The 23,819-nt window shown below is 30.1% G+C and overlaps 2 protein-coding genes across 2 annotated transcripts in view; one reads left to right on the top strand and one right to left on the bottom strand.

Moving 5' to 3' along the window:
• LOTGIDRAFT_136702 (hypothetical protein) overlaps nucleotides 1-17,739 on the top strand; it is a gene marked incomplete at both ends in the record, with an annotated part of 32,675 nt that extends 14,936 nt beyond the window's left edge. The window contains 6 exons of the mRNA XM_009046916.1: nucleotides 4,992-5,098; nucleotides 5,448-5,533; nucleotides 9,102-9,311; nucleotides 14,558-14,746; nucleotides 16,955-17,156; nucleotides 17,639-17,739. Coding sequence (XP_009045164.1) covers nucleotides 4,992-5,098; nucleotides 5,448-5,533; nucleotides 9,102-9,311; nucleotides 14,558-14,746; nucleotides 16,955-17,156; nucleotides 17,639-17,739 — 895 coding nt within the window. The remainder of the gene's footprint in view (nucleotides 1-4,991; nucleotides 5,099-5,447; nucleotides 5,534-9,101; nucleotides 9,312-14,557; nucleotides 14,747-16,954; nucleotides 17,157-17,638) is intronic.
• A 5,656-nt stretch (nucleotides 17,740-23,395) lies between these two features.
• On the bottom strand, nucleotides 23,396-23,819 carry LOTGIDRAFT_67830 (hypothetical protein; the record flags this gene model as incomplete). The annotated part of the gene is made up of 2 exons (XM_009046915.1): nucleotides 23,396-23,578; nucleotides 23,742-23,819. Coding segments are annotated over 2 exons (261 nt in total), but the record flags the coding sequence as incomplete, so codon positions are not given.

Raw genomic sequence — 23,819 nt, 5'->3', positions numbered from 1 at the left:
TGAACCTAACGGCCAGTTCGCAATTTACGCATTTTGATTTGCGACTATATATGTAAATATTCTTCAAAAGTACTAGAAATTTATGGAAATCTCATAATGCCTTCAAAAATATCTCAAACTAGTAATTTCACTTTCTATTTCTATTAAAGTTTTTCGAAAAAAGTCTCAAGAAAAGAAGAGTTGTCTTTTTAACTTACAGGGAAACCTGAAATCCAAAATCCAATTTTAACATTGGTAGTCAGCTAATGAACTTTTTACATGAGGAATTATATCAATCATAAGTGATTCATTATGAAAAAAATAGAGTGTCTAGAAGAGTAAGAATCAACGCCTGTCATACCTGCTCAACATACACAACAAACATGCTCCAACATCATGTTTTTAAAACTTATTGATAGACATAATATTGAAATTTCTAGACTTTTTTTCTTCAAATGTCTTTGTACTTAATTTCCTTTTTCCTACTCTAGTTCATACTCCATTTAATTACACCCCTAAATAATCTAACCTTACCATCCCTACATTGACAAAATGGGGGTGTGTTGTGAACTTTATAATTTTTATGTGTTTAACCCAATTCCCATGTTTATGTGTAACTTAGATAAAGAAAAGTGACCAACAATAGATACATGGAGGGATAGTTTTGATGGACAAACAACTTTATAGATGAATATCAAATCATAAAAAACATTTGAATGAAAACGAAGAAAACTCAAATTCAGGTCAAGGTATATATGTAGTCTAGATCTTTCTTGGTCTTCTTAGTCATTGTAATATTTGAAGATGGAGTAAGATAGGATGACTTGAAAACAATGTTATTGATATTTTTGAATTTATCATGGAAAATTAAAAACTATATTAATAGTTCTTCACACAGGACAGAAATTTTGGAGAAATTGAATCTATGCTGGCATGCTGGCAGAGAACCCAAGTGTTAGTCAGAAAAAGAGTACACAATTGTCATTTCAAAATTTACCTCATGGCACACTGCATAGTATTCTATTTCAATGAACTGAATCCCATTTATGCTACAGCTTGATAAAGATCTGTCAACACTTTTAAAAAAGAAGAGGCCATGGCTCAAGGGGTAAAAAGTAGGACATAATACTCTTTTCTCCTTTCCTTGTGTATTAAATGGCAGCCCACATATAAACTGGTAGAGGAAGGGTAGTTTATGATTAACACCTGCTATATCTATTGAACATCAAGTTATTTTCTCATCTGATTGATAAAACATTTACAACTTAATCCTTTCATTAACTTCGTGACTCTAGTCTTTTATATTCTTCACTACCTAATCAATTTCTACCACTCAACTTCTATAATTGGATAGATTTTGAGGATTTATTTCAAAATGAGTGTACAAAAGGCACACCAATATTTTATATATGATCAGTTTCAAGATTATTATAATGAATATTAACACATCTAATTCATTAGTTCTTTTTAAAAATTCTGATATTTTTTTAGTATCAGAGCAAAATGAGCAATACATACACATTCTTAATGGTCACCTATTGGAATATGAACTAGAATGTATAGAATTGGCATTTTGATATTTGCTGTACCAGCTGTTAGATTGATAGATCAGAATCCGTTTTTCTGTATCACTTATCATATTGGAACTCTTATATCTGGTTTTCCTGCAATTCAACAAAAATGTATCCCTTATGGAAGTATAGACTGTAATAACCTTCTTACAACTATTGGCATCATGATATTGTCAGCAAGTCCATATTGGTATATTAATTTACTCACCTGGGACAACTCATTAGGAGTGTTTGCATGTCATGAATATTTCATGACCTATCTTGATTGGTCACTTTAATCAGATGTGTCATTTTATAGGAAAAAAACAAACATGACAATCTATTGAAATAGCTGTGACAGAGATTTGGAATTAACAAACATTTTCTGATTGAGCATGTCAGTGACCCTTTTAGATATAGTTCTAAAATTTTCTTTACTAGTCAATAAAGTACAACCATCTACCTTTTTCAAAATCAAATTTGACAACATGTACTCTTACAATTCATCAAAGGTGACATGGAAGTCAGGACTATTATCACCACTGGGAGATTGCTAATATGTTTTTATGCATGATTATTATATATACACAATTGGCAGTAATGGATGATCATAGTCCATTTAGAAGTACCCAAAATGACTATCATATTCTTTCCAGCAGGTTATTATTTGATATGAGCCGTCCTACATAGTCTGGTAATAAAACTAGGCCGTCATGACCTAGATCTAGTTATCCTATTGGAGTTGATTATTGACATTTCTAACCAAGAGAAATATAATGAGGTTTAGATTGGGAGTCCTTTAAGAGTTTATTGTACTAGTAATTTCTAAACATGAAGTATTTATTTTAAAGCTCGGGACTCAAACATCAGAGCACCCAGGTTCACATCATGGCATTATCATTTTTATCTATGATTTATGTACAAGATTGTAGTGCAGTTTTACATACATGTACTGAAAAACTTGAATCACGACTGAAGACTATTGATATAAATCTCATGTACCACTGCAATTACCTTTATTGAAGTAATTGCCTGTAAACCTTTTTGAAGAGTAATTAAACTGTAGATTAGATTTATATATAGGATCAATTTTTTTACAGGTAATTTATGTACTGGAAAACATGAATCATGACAAAAGACTTACATGATATAAATCTATTTCCCATTGCAACCACATTTCTTGAAGAAACTGTAATTGCTTGAAAACAATTTTGAAGGGTTATTGTGCTGTAAATCTGGTTTAAATCGAGTTATTATAGGTAATTTTTATAGTGCAATTTACATCATGTGTAATAACCAGCACTTATATTCCAAATCCAATCCGTCCTTTTAGCATTGTTTATATTTTCAACTTCCGTTTGAGTGTCTGGTTATTCATTGCTTTTGTCTTCACATGGTGGCACTAGGGATGTCATATGACCCAGACCTATAAATATGGCGAAGTTCGCCTTAATTTAATAGTTCGTCTATGGATAGCAAGATCGTTGTAAGCAGCCTTGGATCTGGACGTGTTTAAGTTTTTACCTTTAATTCTTTATACGATTAAAGATATTTTTGACAGAATTTGTCTGAGGATTGATACAGTTTGGCCAGCCCTTACCCATCGAGGATAGAGCAACCTGGGAAAGCCACTCCACTCTACCATTAATTGTTGGGAGTGACGAGCGTAGACATGCTTGCAACAAAGACCTAGGATACTGCACATGTATGTACCGGTACTCAAAAACATGAATCATTACCGAAGACATTAGATAAGAAACTTTATCTTTGCAATTACTTTTTTTGAAGTAATTGCTTGTCAACATTTGCAAAGGGGAATGGTGCTCTAGATCTGCTTAATTATATAGGATGAAGTTTTTTTTATCGGTAATTCGTATTGTGGAAGTTCTATGTACTGTAGGGAATGATCATGTTCGAAAAAGTCTGAGAATTTATGGAATTTCATTTAATTACCTTTATTAAAGTAAATAATTGCAAACATATTGTAAGAAAAACTTTGAACTATATGCATTCTTACAGTTACTATATATTAATAAAGCCAAAATGATAATATTGAAAGTTTGGAAAAATCTCTTGAAAATTTAACTTTTTAAGCCAGACATATTTATTCTTGTACTGGCAAAAATTACAGATCAAGATCCCTTTTCAGTATACCAATTTATACCAATATGAATTTAAAACAACAAGTTTGAAGTTAATTAGATGTGCAAGTGGAAGTCAATGTAGAAAGATCAATAACCAAGTCTACATAATATAGTATTAACTGTCACATTTTCTATCCTGTATGACATAGAAACTCATTGTCAATATTTTAAACTACAAAATACATGGCTTGTCAATATTTTACTATTCAGATATTTTATTCAGTGTCAAATGTCTAGGAATGTCTGGTTTTGTTTGTATCTGGAGCGTATTGACATGCAAGTCATCAATTAGGAATGTCAAGTTGATTGAATTTGCCTGTCATGTCTAGATGGAGCTCTAAATGGTCTGGTAGTGATTTTCAACCTTTGATGATTATTTAAATTCATAATGAGTTATTCATGAAAGAAATGTTTAAAAATAAGTCATTGAAACATCATTTATTGTTGATGAAATGAGCAGACTACAATATACTGACAATGGAAGTCCCTTCAGGTATAACATTACTTCCAAGGCTGAAAAATTTCCAATATTTTTTCCCTCTAAATAAGGTCACCTGAACCTTGAAATGACACTATTAGATTAATAGTAAACAAAATACGTTGTGTAACGCTAAAATTGTAATCCTTATAACATGTTTTAATTAGAATAATAATGCGCACAGTAACAAATAAGAAAAATGACAGCCAATTTTGATTATAAACAACCGATAACTCAAGGACATTGTTGTCTAATGTATGGTGGCACGAGGATGTCTCATTATGATTATAAATTTTTTATTTGCAAATAACAGAATGTTCTTTTGAACACCACACTGATAAACAAATAAAACCATAGTCAGGTCTATTGCCTTCATAGAATGAACAGACAATCCTTAATGTAATCTTTTTTTGCAAATTCCTTTTTATGAACTTTATAAGTTATACACTACATCCATGTATATCTAGACTTCTCTCTGTGACCATTTGCTTACTGAAAGAGATTTTCAACAATTCTTTCTAAAACTTAAGATCTGAGATAAAACTGAGAAAAATGAAACTGCTCTATAGCTGGAGTGCTTCAGTTTCAATCAAAAATGGAATTCGTGTTCAAAATTATGGGTAGATGGTGAAAATTAAAGTGCTTTTTTTAATTTTTACCTGTTTTATGCCAAAGTGGTTGTATCTGAATGATGACCATTGTTTTTTTAAATATCTAAAACAAAATTTGGATTAAAAGGAACAATATAAATAATTGATAAACTGTGTTACTTTGTATATAATTTTGAATTCATTTCTCTTATGAATTTGACAGCTTTCTATTCCTTAACCATTATATCAGATACGTTGTGACTGAGTTATTACAAAGTGATCTCCATAAAATTATTGTCTCACCGCAGCCTCTTACATCCGACCATGTTAAAGTCTTTCTTTATCAAATACTCAGGGGTAAGTATGTTTTGATTTTTCACTGAAGCAGACGGATATAGAACAAAAAAAAGTGATCAAAACAATTTTGCCTTTTCACTTCTGATACATACAGACCAACTTTTTGTTGTATTTGTAATAGTTGCTCATGTTTGTCCATCTTCAAAATGTCAAGCTATTCTTCTATAGCTTCATACTTATACCTTGACAGCAATAGTCACCTTTCATGTATCATGGTATTTGTACATGAAACGATTTGCTAGCGAATACAGTTCATCAGGGGCTTGACAAGAAGTCTTGAGAACCCAATGCCATAACGTTTACAGCAGTTCTGTACAATGTTAAAAGATGATATCTTTTGTTTTTACAGGTTTAAAATACCTCCACTCTGCGAGAGTTTTACATCGAGATATTAAACCAGGCAATTTATTAGTCAATAGTAATTGTTGTTTAAAGGTTAGTACTTATATTCTACTAAGTTTTATATATTAATTACTACTTATATTTTCGGAGAAGGGAGGGTTTGATTCTCTCAAATTATTTCAGGATGCATCATTTCCTTGTTGCCCTGGAAGTCTAGGTGGGTCAGTTTAACCATAGCTAACTTTTGAGGAGTTTCAAAATTCCCTGCATTGCACACTGTATGTTCTTACTTGTATTTAGTGGCCCATTCAGGAGAACAAATTTTCACTTCAAAACTTGTTGTTAAAAGAAAATGAATTGGACTTCTGCTTCAAAATAGGATCTTCATCTGATATCTACTTCTCATCTAATAAATGTTACAAATGAACTTTAAATATTGAATTCATGTAAAACTTGTGGACTAGCATAGTTAAGTAGTGGACAGTAATAAACTAGGTTTGTTATAAGTACTAACATAGTAATCTAGATACCTACTGTTTTATTATTAGAGGTCAGATATTATAAACAATTAGTAGTATGTACTGTAAGTTATGTTGATAATAGTACTAAATGATTATGATCTATGATTCACTACTTTGGTATACTATTTAATATGTAGCAAGGCTATTAATTTCAATTAACATGTTTATTAGAGTTATAATCATCTAAATAGTTTCCTTTACAGATTATAGAGCTCAGTATATATAGCTTACTGTATCACTTGTCAAATTTAAAATCTGTTTTTTCTGTTCTTCTACAATTCAATAAAAATGTAACTTGGTAGTCATACTGTTGTTATTTCCATGGTGTTAACATATTTTCAAAATGATGTCATCGGAATCTAAATAATAAGTCTGAATTTAATTGGTATATTTTTGTTGAATTGTTAGAGAACTTAATGCCAGATTTAAATTATGAAAATGTTATAGATAGCTGAAATTGAGCTCTGTCAGCTGTTAAAGAAATACATTTCAACGACAGTATCCCTTTAAAAACGAAGTCACAAGCCAGCAAATCATGTGTCAAAATTTTACCTACAACAATTGATTGAGTTAAAATGATGTAGGTTATCAATAGAATAACAACTTATTGACTTATAATCAACTAGTCAGATGGTTGTCCTAATTCTGTATTGACCTAGAAACTTGACATACTTTATTCACAATAATCTCTCTTTACATATATTAATAGGTACTAAGATTTTATTAGGGTCAATATTGTTATTTAAGCAAATATCTGCCCACTTGACTGACAATTGTATTATATAAGCATTATTGGGGCTGGGTAAAATAATCAAAATAATCTATTATCGTTGCTTCAAATTTATCATTTTTATAAGTTATTCAAGTTTAATTCAAGTATGACCTTGGTATATGAAGTATTGAAACCAATGATTTGCAGAGAAAAGATAATACATGTATTGATAAGTTTTTATGTATTTATCTAGTGGTAACCTTTGATTGTTCAAGTTGACTAACAGTGTTATATTAGTAGTCTAGTTTATAATAAAACCACTTCAACCTGTTCATTCATGTTCATACAATAAACTAGCCTGAATAATAGTTATAAAACACTGCCAACATAATCTATTATATTATAAGTATTCAAATCTGTTATTATTGGATTAATCAGGGAGTGTGTTTAGCCCCTTTTACACCAGGCCGCTATAAAGCGTTCCGTTCTCGTTCCAGACCAGGCCGCAATAAAATGTGTCCATTTACATAATTGTGAACAGTAAACTCAAGTGGTTTGAGAACAGTTCTTCAGCTGTAGTGTAAATGAAATGCGTTCTCGGCAGGGTTATCTGTGGAACTCTTCTTGAAGAAGTTAAAATTAAACCCGTGATGTAACCAAATTAACAATTTCACTGAATAATGACGAAATTCCCTGGGAAAAGGTGAAGGTCGCTTGTCACATGCACAGTAAAGCATTCTCAGGGTTACCGTTTACATTACACTAATTTGAGACCACTGAGGTGGGCCAGAATTGGAACTGTTCTCAGAACCCTCGACCGTTCACATTACATGGATAAATTTTGTACTGTAAAAGGGGTTTTTGGAGTGGAGGAATCTTCTGATAGATTATATTAGTAAAGATGTGTTGTTTGAATGAGGAAAGCTATTATAGGACAGTCTGGCTTAAGTGTGTTAGAGATGCCTATAGGTAGATATATAGGTTCAATTTTAAATATTTCCCTTTTGAAGATCTGCAGAGGTTATAGTAATTCTGTGAAATAAAACTTGACCATATAATGATATTATACCATTCAAGTCAAGTTATGTTAAATTACTCCTACATGACCAGAATTTTAGCTTACAGATCAGTTAAGAGTCAACATGAATCAAAATAGGAGTTTTTAATGCCCTAAATTGCTGAAATGGTTAATATTGCAAACCTTTTAGACTGGTTGCAGGATTCTTGACTTTAGATACCGTTTCCTACAGTATGTATTTTCAAAGAGTAGAACATGCCATAACTTTGATCAGCTGAAAGGAATATTTCAAGAAGATAATGCTTACTGTAGTTAAACATGAAAAATGATAAGTCACTTATCCTCCAGGGTGAATAGAAAATCTTCTCCAGATGTTACTTGTCTATAAATAGAAGTGGAAGGTTCATTGATCATAGCTGGTGCATTATTTATAGCGCAGGTATTCACATTGACTGCACTTCTTCTATAGACAACTTTTATTGTACTGTCAATATCTCTTCATTCTCACACAGAATTCAGTCTTTCATTGTTTTTCTTTGAAGAATTGAAGTGAACCGGTGTTTAATATCTCAATATTCTCTGCACATTCAATTATCGCAGTGCTATGCACTGCACATTAAGGGTCAATTGAATTAACTTTATTTCAAATATTGCGCCATAAAGCCAAAGAAATATTAAATCAAGTAACAATGGCGAACTAAACAACCTTGAAAATACTGAGCCTAATATTGGATTAAAATTATAACGATTTATTTATTCAAGATTTATACTGAATTTACTTGTACAAAATCAACTTGACTTAGTCTTTTATTTAAATAAGATTGATGAGGTAATGATAGGTTAAAGATTTTCAATACAGTAAATCGAGGCCCTGTGTGCAACAGGCTGTGCACATTAAAGATCCCTCGGCAGTTGGAAATGGAAAAAGAGCAGGCTAATGCTGCTGTCCTGGCAAAATTTCCCTCATTGTACCCTGCATGGCATTGTCTGTCTTCATTAGCCCACATGGTGCTGAAAATAGGACGTAAAACTACATTCATATCATTTATTTCATTTCAGTCTGATTATCAATTAGATAACAATTCACTTTAACTGCCTTGTAGTAAAATTTTTGCAAATATATTTTGTTTGAAATACTAATATATTAAGAGTGAGGAAGTTCATAGAAACACTGGCCTAGGTCACAAATAAAGAAACATAGTTAGTACTTGAATTTGAACATAAAAAACTAAACTAAATCTTCAATAAATACTAGTAAAACTGGTGACAAATAAGATTTTGAATTCCTGGTACCTTTTTGTCTTACTGAGTTTTGAGTACAAATTCAAATGTACTTTAAAAAGAAGTACGGAGCCTACAGACTGTACATTTCTGTATGGGTATATTGATGAAATGCTTCTTATATTTCAGATCTGTGACTTCGGTTTAGCTCGAATAGAAGAACCAGATGAAGCCATACACATGACACAAGAAGTTGTGACCCAATATTACAGAGCACCTGAAATATTAATGGGTGCTAAACATTATGGTTCTGGGGTAGATATATGGTCTGTAGGGTGTATATTTGCTGAATTATTAGGCCGCCGTATCTTATTCCAGGCTCAAAGTCCCATTCAACAGGTAAGCCAAGTTGTTAAATTCTTAATTTAATAAGAGGAATTGATATCATACCATAGGAAAGATAAAGGAATGCTAAGTTCTGTACTTTCAAGAGGTTTGCTAAATCAGCTCAAAATGCATCACTGACTGTATGATTAGAGGCTTGGGTTTAACCATTCCAAAAATGGAATTTGCAAATTAAAAAATCTCAAATAAATTGCATTCAAGCATTCATGATGATAAAATGTATTATAATAATTTGAATTTGTACTATTAGAGTATGTTTTAGAGTGTTTTCATATCTTATGACAATCATTTTGAACACCTGTATGTACAACTATTGATGTTATAAACTCAAGAGCTCAATAAATTCTATAGCTGATTATTATTCAAATCTAAATATGCATGTAAAATATACATAAATTTATGCATGAGGAATTTTGTTGAGTAATTATTGTTTAAAAGAGCTGTATTCAAACGTGAAATTTAATGATTTGAAAGGTTGATATTTTGTAAAAGGTGTGTGAGAATCTAGCACTGAAGTTAAATAATATAGATTGAGTTTTTGTACTAGGTTTTAAATGTCATATATTATAAGCTTTCAATTGAAAATATTATTTTCTAATGTCACTGGCAATAAAAAACAATATATGCATGTACACATCATTAAGCATAATAGCTAGTTTGACATATGAATTTATAGAAAATAATGTAAAATAACATTATTATTATTGGTAATAATATACATTGTGTAAATTTCCATACTTGTAAATCAATCAATGGATTTAGAAATATTACTCAGAGTTTCACGCTATGCGATCTTCAGACAACTGACCTATATAATCCAGCCTGTGTCCCAACTGAAGTTAGACAAGTAGAACTTATTCTCATGTCTACACTTCAAGACGAGTTTGGAATGTTTGTTTCAAGAAGCGTTGTTCACTAACTTTGCCCATAAACTAAAAGTCTAATTTTTGAAAGTTAACCTCAAAAATTATTTTGATTTCTTATCCAAAATAAATAATAAGATTTCTACAATGTATGTGTTTCATGTTATCAAAATAGGTTTTAAGCATGAAAACTGGAAAAATATTCTGTTTTGTAACCTTTGTTCAAATCATAGCTCTGATAACTATCAGTCATGATAAATACTCCATAATTGCCACCAACATATAAGGGCAAAGACTATTCTGTGATTTTTTTTTCTCCATAATTTGACTTAGTTGACACATGGTACTAATCAATATTTTGTCTGAAAAAGGAAACTATTTAATAATGGAAAAAGGAAAATCTGTGCCTTTATTAGTTTTTGTCAGGGATTTGACTGTAGTCAGCTGTATCCAGCAAGCAATAAATTAGTTGACACGATTTGCTGGGAACAATGAGTCAACTTAATGATATGGGGACAAAGACAGGCATCATATAGCTCCCTGCTCTCAGTCTTCTATCAATCAATTATGTTTAGATGTTACCATGGAAACTCAGCATTAATAGGTCAAAGGTCAGCAAAGTCAAAATGATTGGGATTTTGTCAGTCTTTGTTTAATTGTCCCTGGGGAAACTGGTTTAATGTGGGGTGAAGATATTACTGAGGTTGATGTCAATTAGTCCAGGACTAGGTCTGATATGTTTAATCTCCTATTCAAGAGATGGCAGGTGCATTCTAGATTACTGTACACTACACCATAGCTTTAAGAGATATTTCATCTTCATTTGATTAGGCCTACAATATTAATTTTGCTTTCAAGTGTAAATTTTATTTCAAAATGTTGTTAATCGGCTCTATCAAAAAGGCATTGAAAAAATAACAAATTTTTTGTGCAAATTTCATGTTTTTTCTTTTTCCAAATCAGTTCTTTTACATTCTTATTGTAAAACAGTGAAAAAAATTAACATCATCAATGCCCTGATAACTCATTTCAAATTTTGATCCTGCTTGATGGAATTTAACAATGAAAGTCACTGTCATAAATGAAGTCAATAAACTTGAATTCCAAAGTGGGAAATTGAATTAAACCAAGAATTATCTCAGACATCTTGACCTCCTACAGACAGATTTGTTTTAAACTAGGTTAATATGACTTATCAGTTATTGACCCAAACATGTGGGAATTACACAAATTCGGTGACAGTCCTTTTCACACTTTCAGAGACAATTGGGTTTGAATTTGAAGGCAAATAATCATCTGATTCTTAGTGAAATTTCAGATTGCGTTATCGCATTCAGAAATCGAAAATTTGAGATCTTTACCAGATAAAACAGAAAAGAAAGAAAGAAACAGTATGTTACAAGGATATAAAAATAAAAATCTGTATAAGCAAGACAATTTTATCAATCAAAAATCTCGTTCTAAAAAATGGAAAAATCAGGAGTAAAAGTTGTTCAGCAGTGGACTGCTTCAAAGAAAAGCAACATAAGGCGTCGCAAAAAATGCAAAAAAAGTTTTAGTTCATCTAAAAAAAAAGTGTATCTGGAGCCAAAGCAATTATGCAATTTTCTCTTGTATATTTCAAAAATAATTTCCACACACATACAATTTGGGCTTGTAATACAGTCACCCTAATATTAGACAGAACAAATACATAATGTTTTGCAACAGTTTCTTACCAAAAAGTATTATTATATTTAGAATGTTAAAATCTAAGTTAATTGTTATTTTGATTTCTGCTACAGAATGTTATCTTTGTTATTATTCATAATATTTATATAAGGCTTGTTACTACTTTTTAAAACTAAATTCAATGGAAAACTTGTTTGATAAAAGCTTTCTTTAAAAACTCTTTGTGTTGTTTTCTATATGAAACAACAGCAGAAGTCTCAGAAGTTATACCTGCAGGGCTTTCATTCCATTAACAATTGGTCTCAAATGGAGAATTTTGTGACAGGCTAGTTGACATTGTTGTCAAGACAATTTGTACTGTAATTAAAATATGAAGATTTAATACCATTAAAGACTTATATCTTAAAACAAAACAATTTGGAGTATTGAAACTAGGGCTGGATAAAATAATCGATAATCTTCGCTAGGAATTCATAATTTCGATTATCGATTATCGATCATCAAAATACATAATTGTTTAAATGTTATATTTTCTCCTGTGTACCCGCTGACAAGTTATAATTTCTTGCAGTCTTTCAGCGCATGATTTACTTACATTAAAGTATAATAACCAATCAAAGCAATAATATTATATTTTATTTGTATGACACAAAAATAACCCATGGAATTACAAATATGAACATGATTTTTATTAAGTATTCAGATGATGTCTCACTTAAAATTTATCGGTACCTAGCTTGTCGTCGATAATCGATCTCAATTTAGTAATCGATACCCAGCCCTAATTGAAATATAAGTTAGATAGAATAATTACAAATTTTATGCAAATTGTAATAACAGTTTCAAAATAGAACTGGATATTCTAAAATTGACTGAGGATTCTTAGAAAAAATTAAATTTTGCAAATTTTTATTTGATACATAAAGAAAAAAATATTTGCTGAAATTTTCTTTTATATATTGAGTGATAATTGATAGCTATTTTAAGAAATTAAAATTTTCTTAATGATAGTATTTTTAGCCACACTAAGTCTTTCTAAGCTATCATGTCTATTTTGATATTCCAATTCATGTAATATAATGGTAAAAGTAATCATTAAAATGTAAGAGGACAGTTCATCATTAAAGAGATTGTAAAGAGGTTTTCTAAGTTTTTTTATGTGTATCTAGGACACTAATAGCATCAATTTGCACAATACCAACTTTCAATCAGACATCTTTGATTCCTACTATTCCACAAAAGAAAAGTGTTTGGTGACATCACTAATTGCAAAATATGGTTGTATCACATAAGGTCTTCGATAAGTGATTTCACTTAGTTTTAGACTACCAAAACAACAGACATTGTACAATGAAAATTGGTGCCATAAGTGTTCTGGATACACATAAAAAAAAATAGAAAACCTCTTTACAATCCCTTTAATTATAATTAGTATGAGGGTAGATAGCGTGATGAACATTAGTTTTAACAGCTGATGATAATAATAGACAGGTCGTAGGATCTATTGTTATCATGTAGCTAGTTAACAGCCCTCACATCTGTTAATATTACACTGCCCTTTTACAGCAATTTTTTATATTAAAACTGATCTCCTATTACTGACAACATATCCTTTGATCTTTTCAATATATTTGAAACTCACAAAATTAATAGAACAACATGACTTTTGGACTATCTCAAATATAAATATTTGGATTAAAAATAAAATTAATATTAAGAAACTATTTATGAAATTATTTTTGTTAAAGATGGGTTCCCTTAATTTCATTTATGAAAATGAAAATGCTAATACTGATATGAATAGAAAGTAGAGGTGTTCTTATCACTTGAAAAAATACTAGTTTGTCTCACATGTCCATAATCAATTCACAATTAAATTAGGGAATTACCAGTAAAATGGCAATGAGTGACTGATCAAGATAGGTCAAAAAGTATACATGGACATTTATAATTGGTTAAGAGTCTTAATTATATGCATTAAGAACATAATGATATGATTAAGAATACATGATAATTCATTAGAAACACCAATTAATCAAATAGTTTGCTTAATTTGACATTGAAATGAAACCCATCTTTAAACAAATACTGCATATTATTGGAAAAGCATTTTCTAAAGTATTTGAAATGAAATTTGATTCTTTAAATAAATTTATTTGATGTCCCTTATGATCAAAGACATTGATTGAGTGCAATCCCTTTTTAATCAAAACAGTTTTTTCATCAGATATTGAATTAATGAAGAATATTCTGTTTGTGAAAGTCTGTTTGTATCAAAGGGTGGTGTATGTCTATCAAAGGCACTGTTCAGTATCTATTTGCAATATTCTAATTTATTGTCTGATGTGATTGGGTTTGATAACAGTAATAATAGTTTATCGAGTTGGACAAAAGGTCAAAGGCTAGAAAACCTTTTTTGAATTCTCGTCAAGAGCTCGCATAAGCGTCCCATTGACATTGGGACAGTACATGGAAGCCCCGTCTGATATAGGCAAAGCACCTTAAATTCCTTGATAATTTGAAATTGAAAAAGAGTAAACATATGGTAATGGTGCTGTCCTGGAAAAATTTCACATACTACCCACTACATGGCATTTCCAGTCTTCATTAATACATTAGATGAAGAAAAGTTAGATGTAAATCTCTTTGTCATAATCGGATTTTGCCAAATAAAAACTAGGAAATTGATTTTTTTTTTCATTTCAGCTTGATCTCATCACCGATTTATTAGGAACACCAGCACCACATGATATGAAAACAGCATGTGAAGGTGCCAAGGCTCATATACTACGTCAACCACATAAACATCCCTCATTAGCTGCATTATATAGTTTATCTAATCAAGCCACACATGAAGCTGTACATTTATTATGTAGAATGCTTGTATTTGATCCTGTGAGTATATCTTTTTTGAAAATTTCTTCCATGGGCAGTAATTGCGTTTCAAAGAAAAAACTGAACTCTCTTGAAAATGCGTGGATAAATAGCTGTGCTTTTATATGAACACAAGCATATATTATGATATAACCGACTTCTTACCACATGTTTTAACACAGTTACATGAGTTATCTTAAGATGAAAATAACGCTCATTTTCCACTTTTGATGACTTGGGTTGAAACAATGATCCTAATTAATAAATAGTGATAAATGGCTTAGATGATAACTGTAAAGCTTTATTTCTTCTAAAAGATTTTTGATGCAGTAAAACTTCGAATAACAGTCCAAAATCAAAAACAAAGTCATTGTTCCAACCTCTTATTCTGCTGCCTCTAACTGCGGTAGAAACAGTACACTTGATTTCAATGGCTTTGTGTAAATTTCATATACTGATAATTAAAAACACATCATTGTATTTGCTACATTGTATGTAATCTCTTTTGTTGTCTTGGTCTGTTAAAGCTAGAATTATGCCAGTTATCTAATATTGCCTGCTATGAAACAAAAATTTATAGATTTTTTTCATTCCAACAAAAAAGATAGTGAGGATTTATGCTAATGAAATTAGTATATTTGGTTTAAATGATAAAGATTAATATTTATTAAAATCTCCAAGTATTGTTTGTAGCAGACGTCTAAATCACCTTGTGAAATGTATTGTGTGTATAGAATCTTGATTCAGTCAGTGTAATTTACGAGATTAGGGTTGAGTTATGACTCAGACAGATTTAGCTTTGATGGATTTTGTACTAGGGGAAAAATAAATCGTGAAAATTATAAAGAAATGTGTCCCCAATAGCAGGTGCTTTGGCTCGATTTATTTCAGAAAATGCGTCATGATTTATTCTCTGCTAAATTTTGTACAAATACTTTGAATACTGATTAGTGAATTATAACAAAATACCTAAACAACTAAATTTTAATAGGTCAATTGGTTATATTTCCAAACAAATGAAAAATATTATATACATAGGTCCATACTATTTAACATGTGAAAATAGTTTAAGCAATAAACAAAGAACAAAAGACCAAAACTTGTTTGCTCTGAGCCTTATATTTAATTGGCAGGATCTTTGGAACCTATATTCTTAATTCCATCTCTCCTTTCATGTTTTTATAAGCTCTTTATGATAGCAATGGCTGTTCTAATTTCATGCTTTTTATGATAACAATGTCTACTCTATTTTGAAGCTCTTGAGCAATGTCTGCTCAATTATTTAGCTCTATATGATAGCAATGTCTGCTCTATTATTAAGCTCTTTATGATAACAATGTCTGCTCTATCATTAAACTTTATATGATAGCAATGTCTGCTCAGTTATTAAGCTCTATATGATAGCAATGTCTGCTCTATTAGTTACCTCTTTATGATAATGTCTGCTCTATTTTTAAGCTCTATTTGATAGCAATGTCTGCTCTATTATTAAGCTCTATTTGATAGCAATGTCAGCTCTATTTTTAGGCTTTATATAATAGCAATGTTTGAGCACTCTATTAAGCTCTATATGATAGCAATGTCGGCTCTATTATTAAGCTCAATTTGATAGCAATGTCTGCTCTATTTTTAAGCTGTATATGATAGCAATTTCTGCTCTATTATTAAGCTCTATATGATAGCAATGTCTGCTCTATTATTAAGATCTATATGATAGTAATGTCTGCTCTATTATTAAGATCTATATGATAACAATGTCTGCTCTATTATTAAGATCTTTATAATAGCAATGTCTGCTCTATTATTAAGATCTTTATGATAGCAATGTCTGCTCTATTATTAAGATCTATATGATAGCAATGTCTGCTCTATTATTAAGATCTTTATGATAGCAATGTCTGCTCTATTATTAAGATCTTTATGATAGCAATGTCTGCTCTATTATTAAGATCTTTATGATAACAATGTCGGCTCTATTATTAAGATCTATATGATAACAATGTCTGCTCTATTATTAAGATCTATATGATAACAATGTCTGCTCTATTATTAAGATCTATATGATAACAATGTCGGCTCTATTATTAAGATCTATATGATAACAATGTCGGCTCTATTATTAAGATCTATATGATAACAATGTCGGCTCTATTATTAAGATCTATATGATAGCAATGTCTGCTCTATTATTAAGATCTATATGATAGCAATGTCTGCTCTATTTTTCAGGATAAAAGAATTAGTGCAAGTGATGCATTAGCTCATCCATTTTTAGATGAAGGTAGATTAAGATATCATTCATGTATGTGTAAATGTTGTACAAACTCTGCCAATGGCCGACATTATAATACCAGTGAATTTGACCCTGTTTGTAACCAACCATTTAGTTATGCATTTGAGGATGAATTAACCTCAGTGTCAAAAGTCAAAGGTGAGTTTGTTAATAATTTCTGTGTTTTTGAACTGAATGCTTCATAATTAATGTTAAAGAGATTGTAAAGAGATTTTTAGATTTTTATGTGGATTGGGGGGAAACTGAAGAAAAGTGCAACAATTTTTAGTCTGACGTCTGTGGTTCTTACATTTTTCCAAAACTAAGCATTTTATGACATCACTATTGTAAAAACTGCTATAGGGCTTCCTGGGATAGCGACATTTTAAAATGCTTAGTTTTAGTAGAATTACAAGAACCACAGACGTCTAATTGACCCTAGCTGTATAGTGTATTTTTTTAATGGCGCTTCCTTTGATATTTAAAATCAATTGTATCTGTAAGAACATTCAGAGCCAGAACTTCGCAGGTCAGTGGAGATAACCAGACAAACACAGTTACAGATTGGGAACCCTGTTTTGAGACAAATCCCTTTTGTATTAATAAAGTTTATTTGATATATATTTTTTCTCTTCTTTCAGAAAAACTCCACAAATTCATCTCTGAGCAGCAACAAAAAAATAAACGAGTGCCTCTTTGTTTAAATCCAAATTCCCTCTCCTTTAAAACGTTCCAGAAGTAAGTTGGAAGCCGAATGTTGAACAGGTCTTGTATCTTTTCTACTTGGCAACTCTTTCATTCCTTCATTTTCATCTTTTATTTTTATCAGCAAACTTTTTTAGTTGTTTCATCCTAATGTCATTTTACAGAAGTACTAAATTAACATTTAGAAACAGAGTGCTCTCTGAGAATGACAGCAGAAGAGTAGGACGTAAAACTCCATTTCATTTCTAACAATGTCAAAATGCCTTAATTTTGTCTGAAAAACAAAAGTTCTTCTTAAAACTATCAATGCTGCTTTAAAACTGATATTTTATGTGACATAAACATTATCAGTAAAATTTGATTTATTTGCAATTTATAAGAAAACGGTTGTGAACATTTCTAAACTAGTTCTGTAGACAGCTGAAATCTTTCTCACTAACATAACTGATAGTTGTAGAGCTTTATAGATGGTTAGCGCACATCTTCCATCCCTGACAATATTATTTGAGATATCATCACATGTTAACCTATTATTTTATGCATGCAACTATTCATTTCATAATGTTTATTTTCATGGTTTTGGATTTTCTTTGAATAATCATTAACTTCAACAAAAATTCAAGTCACAAGTTCGGTATTAACATGTAAACGACAATTAGAAATTGGCATACGTCAAAACATAAGAAAAGTCAAACATATACTCTTTAAAAGGAGAAAGCTCAATTTCAGCTCAATTCTAGTTCACTTACAATCAAAAAAATATAAGTAGAAACTAAAGTCTGATTTTAACTCTGAAAGAGTTACAGTGAATATTTCGTTTTCGACGCTCATCAGGACTCTATGATTTCTATAGCTTAGTCAACATTTTTATAAAGTTATGCTTGGCTATCAAATTGTAAACATGCTTTTTGCTGTTTAAATTCAAATTATAAAATCTGTTTCTATTATTTCAGTGTTAAAGGTCGAAAATCAACACGAAATCATTCACAACAGGGTTCTAGTACTTCCAATAAATCAACCACTAGAGGATCAAATTTAGCTTATGGTTGTTAGAACGATTGTTTTTATAAAACTGACACCACGAAACCACGAGATTGTGTGATAACTGACTAAATGTAGTGATTTGTAGTGACTTATTTAATTCAAAGCGTGAAATTTTAAACAGTCGGTGTAATTCAGAAATTGTGGCAGCATTTACTACGCAATAGTAGAAAAAAAAGTAATGTGTGATTTGATTGGCTTTCTTGATGATGATGTCATCAGAGCAGATTCAAATATTTTCAATGAAATGTGCTATAACTTCAGTTGTGAAAATTCAAAATGGCTGCCAGAATACATGAATTGAAATCAAGAAACGTCCACTATTATTATAATTATGAAACCAGAGAGAGTTTGTGAGATTTTAAGGACAGAAGAATTCAGTAAATGAAGCAGATGGCCATTATGATGGTTTTGTGAACTCGGTAATCAGTGACTGTATTGGTGACTATTGTAAATATCTGGATTGTTTAGGGTAGAAATGTGTACAGTGTATGTTGTAGAATATATCAGATGGGACAAGTTGGCTAGTGGAATTATTTGCAAGTGTTGATAAAAAAATCAAGACACCTTTATTTAGATTTGAAATATTTGATATTATTTTTGGTTGTGTTGAATTCTTTTTGAAAGTTGAAATTTCAAAATTGTTGAACAGAATACTCAAAAAATTGCTTGATCTTTTCAAAACATTTGCATGAAAATCCAAAGACCAACAGATTGAAGATATCTGTATTGTTGATATTTTAATTAAGTAGGTTCTTGATTTGTTTTATTTCAGCTGTATAGTGGATTGTTTGTTTACTAGTATTGTAGATATTTATTATTTACTTGGGATGTATCGGGTATGCGTAGTAGACAAAAAATATTAAATTTTACCTAAAAAAAAAAATCTTGCAAAAACGAAATAATAGCTCAAGTGATTTATTGCAACAAAATCTTGAAGATCCTAGCTCAATATATTTTGTAACATGCAAGCAAACATTTAATACTGGTAATAGAAAATATTTCTCACTAAGTGCATTTTTTGTAGCGAATTTGCATCATTAAAACAGGGTTATTATTAGAGTAAAGTCTTGCCCCAATTTGAATTGCTTATTAACATTTGGCTGAATGTTAAATAAGGTCACATTGATAATAAGTAGAATGGTATATGATAGTGTAAGCTAGTATTTATGGTATAATGAGAGAGAAATGCTAAATGTTGTATGTGTATGTATGAATAGTGTATATATATAAGATAGTCTATTTAAAATTAGACCACACTTTCGTTCAGTTTTTTGTTAGCTTTGATTTTTACTAGTCACTTCATTTAGGATATAAAGACTGCTCTTGTTTCTTTATATCAATAACTTTTGATCTAACCTTATGATCTCTGCTTTAACCAATCGAATTATACTGGGCAAATTCAAAACAACCAATCAAAAAGCCTGTTTCAAAAATGCTCAGTTTCAGTGGACAAAATAATGCTTTTCAGATTAGCCCTTTTGTTCCAGTCACATACTCCCAGCTTTTGAGAGAGAAGAAATTTGATTGGCTGGTGGTGATATCTAACATATGAATTCTATATCGCAGTCTTTAGACCCCTAATGGATTGCCTACAATAAAAACAAATACTTTCTAAAACAGAACTAAAGTTTGGTCTAATTTTAATTTGACTGTATATGATAACCAACCTATATAGGTGTTGTATGTATAAAGAATCATCCTACTTTCCCCTATCAATGCAAGCACCATAATGTTGCACCTATGCATTGTCTTTTATAATGTACATAGAAAATTTTGGGATCAAATCTTAAACCACCACACAATGTGAGAAATTGAAGGCGAATTTTCCACCATTTTTAATCATTTTTTAAAGACTAATTTATTAGATGTAAAAGGTGACATGAATGTAATGAAGTATGGTTGACTGCTGTTAGAATAATCTACTAGTCAAAACACTAACTTAACACTTAAAATTCATTAACAATACACTAGATCTCCTCAAGAGTTAGGTCTTGTCACCAACTAAATATTTGGTGATCTCAAAGTCAGGTGATTGTCAACTCATTGAATAGGTGATCAAAACCAGACTGTCTTAACTCACAGGAAGGACTATCAAAGCTATCTTATCACTAACTTTAATCTATGTGATCTCAAACTGTTCTGTGATTCTAGAATAGGTGATCACCAACACTAGGCTAGGTCCCAACTTTTTGATAGGTGATCTCAATATCGAATTTAGGTAACCTTTGACCAGGTCATCCTTCAGGTGATGATTTAATTATAAACTTTGAATAGGCAATCACTAAGATTAGGCCATGTCCTATCTAACTATGTGAATTGAGACTATAAATTTGGATTTATATAAATTTTATACTTGAGAATAGCTTTGGTGTTTTAAGGTACAATTTTATAAACAACTATCGAATTGGTGAAGAATTTTCTCAAAAATTAAAAACAGCAAAAATGTCAATTTAGTAACAAATTGAATTGAATTATGGAATCGAGAACCTATATTTTGACCTATTTGTTTTGTTAGGTGTACTTCATGAGTTTTCGATACTGAAAATCAAATTTGACAATATAAAAGAATGGCTAATAGGTCATGAGAATTTAAAACACAATTTGAATACAAGAAAAACATGGTGCTATTAGAATAGAAAAACTATTTTCATCATTAAAAACAATTGGATTGTAAATATTTCACTACATGTGTACGAATGTTGTATTTTTTTCTCTGTCAATTTCAAGAACCAATATTACTGATTTCCCTAATTCATCATGCATTAACTGGTATAAAAACTTGTGAAAATGAATTTTGTTTGCTATTTAATTTAAAGGACCATGCTTGCCAACACTAGAAGTTGTATATGTAGTAGATGTCCGAAACAATATATATTACGTGTGTATTTTTGAATGTTTTTTAAGCTGGTGAATTTGAAGTGGGTTTTTTTGATGCTGTATATTATCATATATTATAATATACCACAATATATATTTGTGCAATTTTAATTCTCTTATATTCATTAGTCTTGTTGGCATTATTTATACACTTAATATTTCAATTTTTTGCTAGTTTTTGCAAAATTTTAAAAATTTTGGCCTCTTCAATTTTGTTTTACTGAAATGTGGATTTTTTTACTTTTGAACTTTTCTATTTTATTTGCTCTGATAACACAAATTTATATAGTTTGAAATTTTCATGATTTGAGGAATTCACAGCTCAAAATTTCTTGAAAATTCATGACAGGATATTTTCATGGTTTGAAAATTCACGGCTGAATATTTTCATGGCTTGAAACTTCATGGCATGAAAATTCATGGCTGGATATTTTCATGGATTGAAACTTCATTGCTGGATATTTTCATGGCTTGAAACTTCATGACTGAATATTTTCATGGCATGAAAATTCATGGCTGGATATTTTCATGGATTTAAACTTCATTGCTGGATATTTTCATGGCTTGAAACTTCATGACTGAATATTTTCATGGCATGAAAATTCATAGCTCGAATTTTTATAGCTGGATATTTTCATAGTCTGATTTCTAAGTTTATTTTGTTGATGTTGACTTCTTATCTGTATTATGGCCAAGCATAATGGAAAACAAAATATGTTAAAATGATTAAGTTGAAGATATGAGTATTATCAAACACATTAAGTTTATAATTCAAGAAAGTTTCCAAGTCAGATTTCACACTTCTGTGGTGTAAGGGAGATAATTCAGAAAGGGAGGTAACTCTTGAGAATTATTTAGTATAAAGCTGTATATTTTTGTGTCATTCCAATGGAAGTATTAGTCAATGTATATAATTTGTGGGTAAATGTGACTTGTGTATAAATATATCTATTTTTAAGGGTTTGATTGGTTGGCCTTCCCTCCTTGCTGATAATAATGAAATTCGCTTGTATCACTTGAGCATTTATTCATTAAAATTAAAAGGAGGAGAAAAGGGAAATTGATCAGACCACAGTAAAGTCTTGTAGTTGTCTGTTAGACAAGACTTATTTCTAACTCTGCACCTAGTCCTTATTATTGTGGTATTTCAATTTAAAACAAAGTATCATTTCCTTCTCAATAACTCATTTTAATTTACAATTTCAGTCTATTGCTAAAAATATATTCTAATTTGCCACTTTCAAAAAAAGTGTATTATTTGATTAAAAATGTTAAGCTTTTGATGAAAAAAATAATTGTCAAAAACTAAGGTTAAAAAATGTTTAATTTAGCATCCTCTTTGCCATTCTCTTTAAATTGTAATTTACTGTTTGAAAACAAAAGTCTAAGAAAAATTAGCTATAAAGGCAAAAAATAAGCTTTAGTATGTTTCCCTGCATTTTGAAATAAATCTGGGAAGTTTAAAAGAAATAATATTGTGACTATCTACCTCTGCTTAATAACTGTATTTATATTATTATTATTATTACTACCTATCTTTGACTGTATATTGTATAGTATTTTATTACAAACTGTCCCCCATCCCCCAGGTTTCAAAATAGTAGTCAAATACTGTTAGTATCTTAGTTTATATTAATATGCTCAACTTAATAAACATGTATGTACTAAATATTAAACAATAAATTGGAGGAAAATTTCAGTAATATTATAACAAATGAAAGAGCACATATTTTATTTCATATGGAAATCTAAGATAATTTTCTGGAACATGTGAAATTTTGAAAATTTCTTTTTGAACATGTAAATGAAGAAAATGATCTAGATATGAAAATTATTCTTTTGAACATGTGAAAATTAGAAAATCTTGTTTTGAACGTGTGAAAGTTGGAAAATCTTTTATTGAACATGTTAAAATTAGAAAAATCTTTTATTGAACATGTGAAAATTTGAAAAATCTTTTATTGAACATGTGAAAATTTGAAAATCTTTAATTAAACATGTGAAAAATTAGAAAATATTTTATTGAACATGTGAAAATTAGAAAAATCTTTTATTGAACATGAGAAAATTTGAAAATCTTCAATTAAACGTGGAAAATTAGAAAATATTTTATTGAACATGTGAAAAATAGAAAAATCTTTTATTGAACATGAGAAAATTTGAAAATCTTTTATTGAACATGTGAAAGTTAGAAAA

The sequence above is a fragment of the Lottia gigantea genome, assembly GCF_000327385.1.
Source record: "Lottia gigantea unplaced genomic scaffold LOTGIsca_108, whole genome shotgun sequence".
Lineage (NCBI taxonomy): Eukaryota > Metazoa > Mollusca > Gastropoda > Lottiidae > Lottia > Lottia gigantea.
The sequence above is the reverse complement of the archived record's forward strand: the minus strand, read 5'-3'. Positions and strand labels throughout refer to the sequence as shown.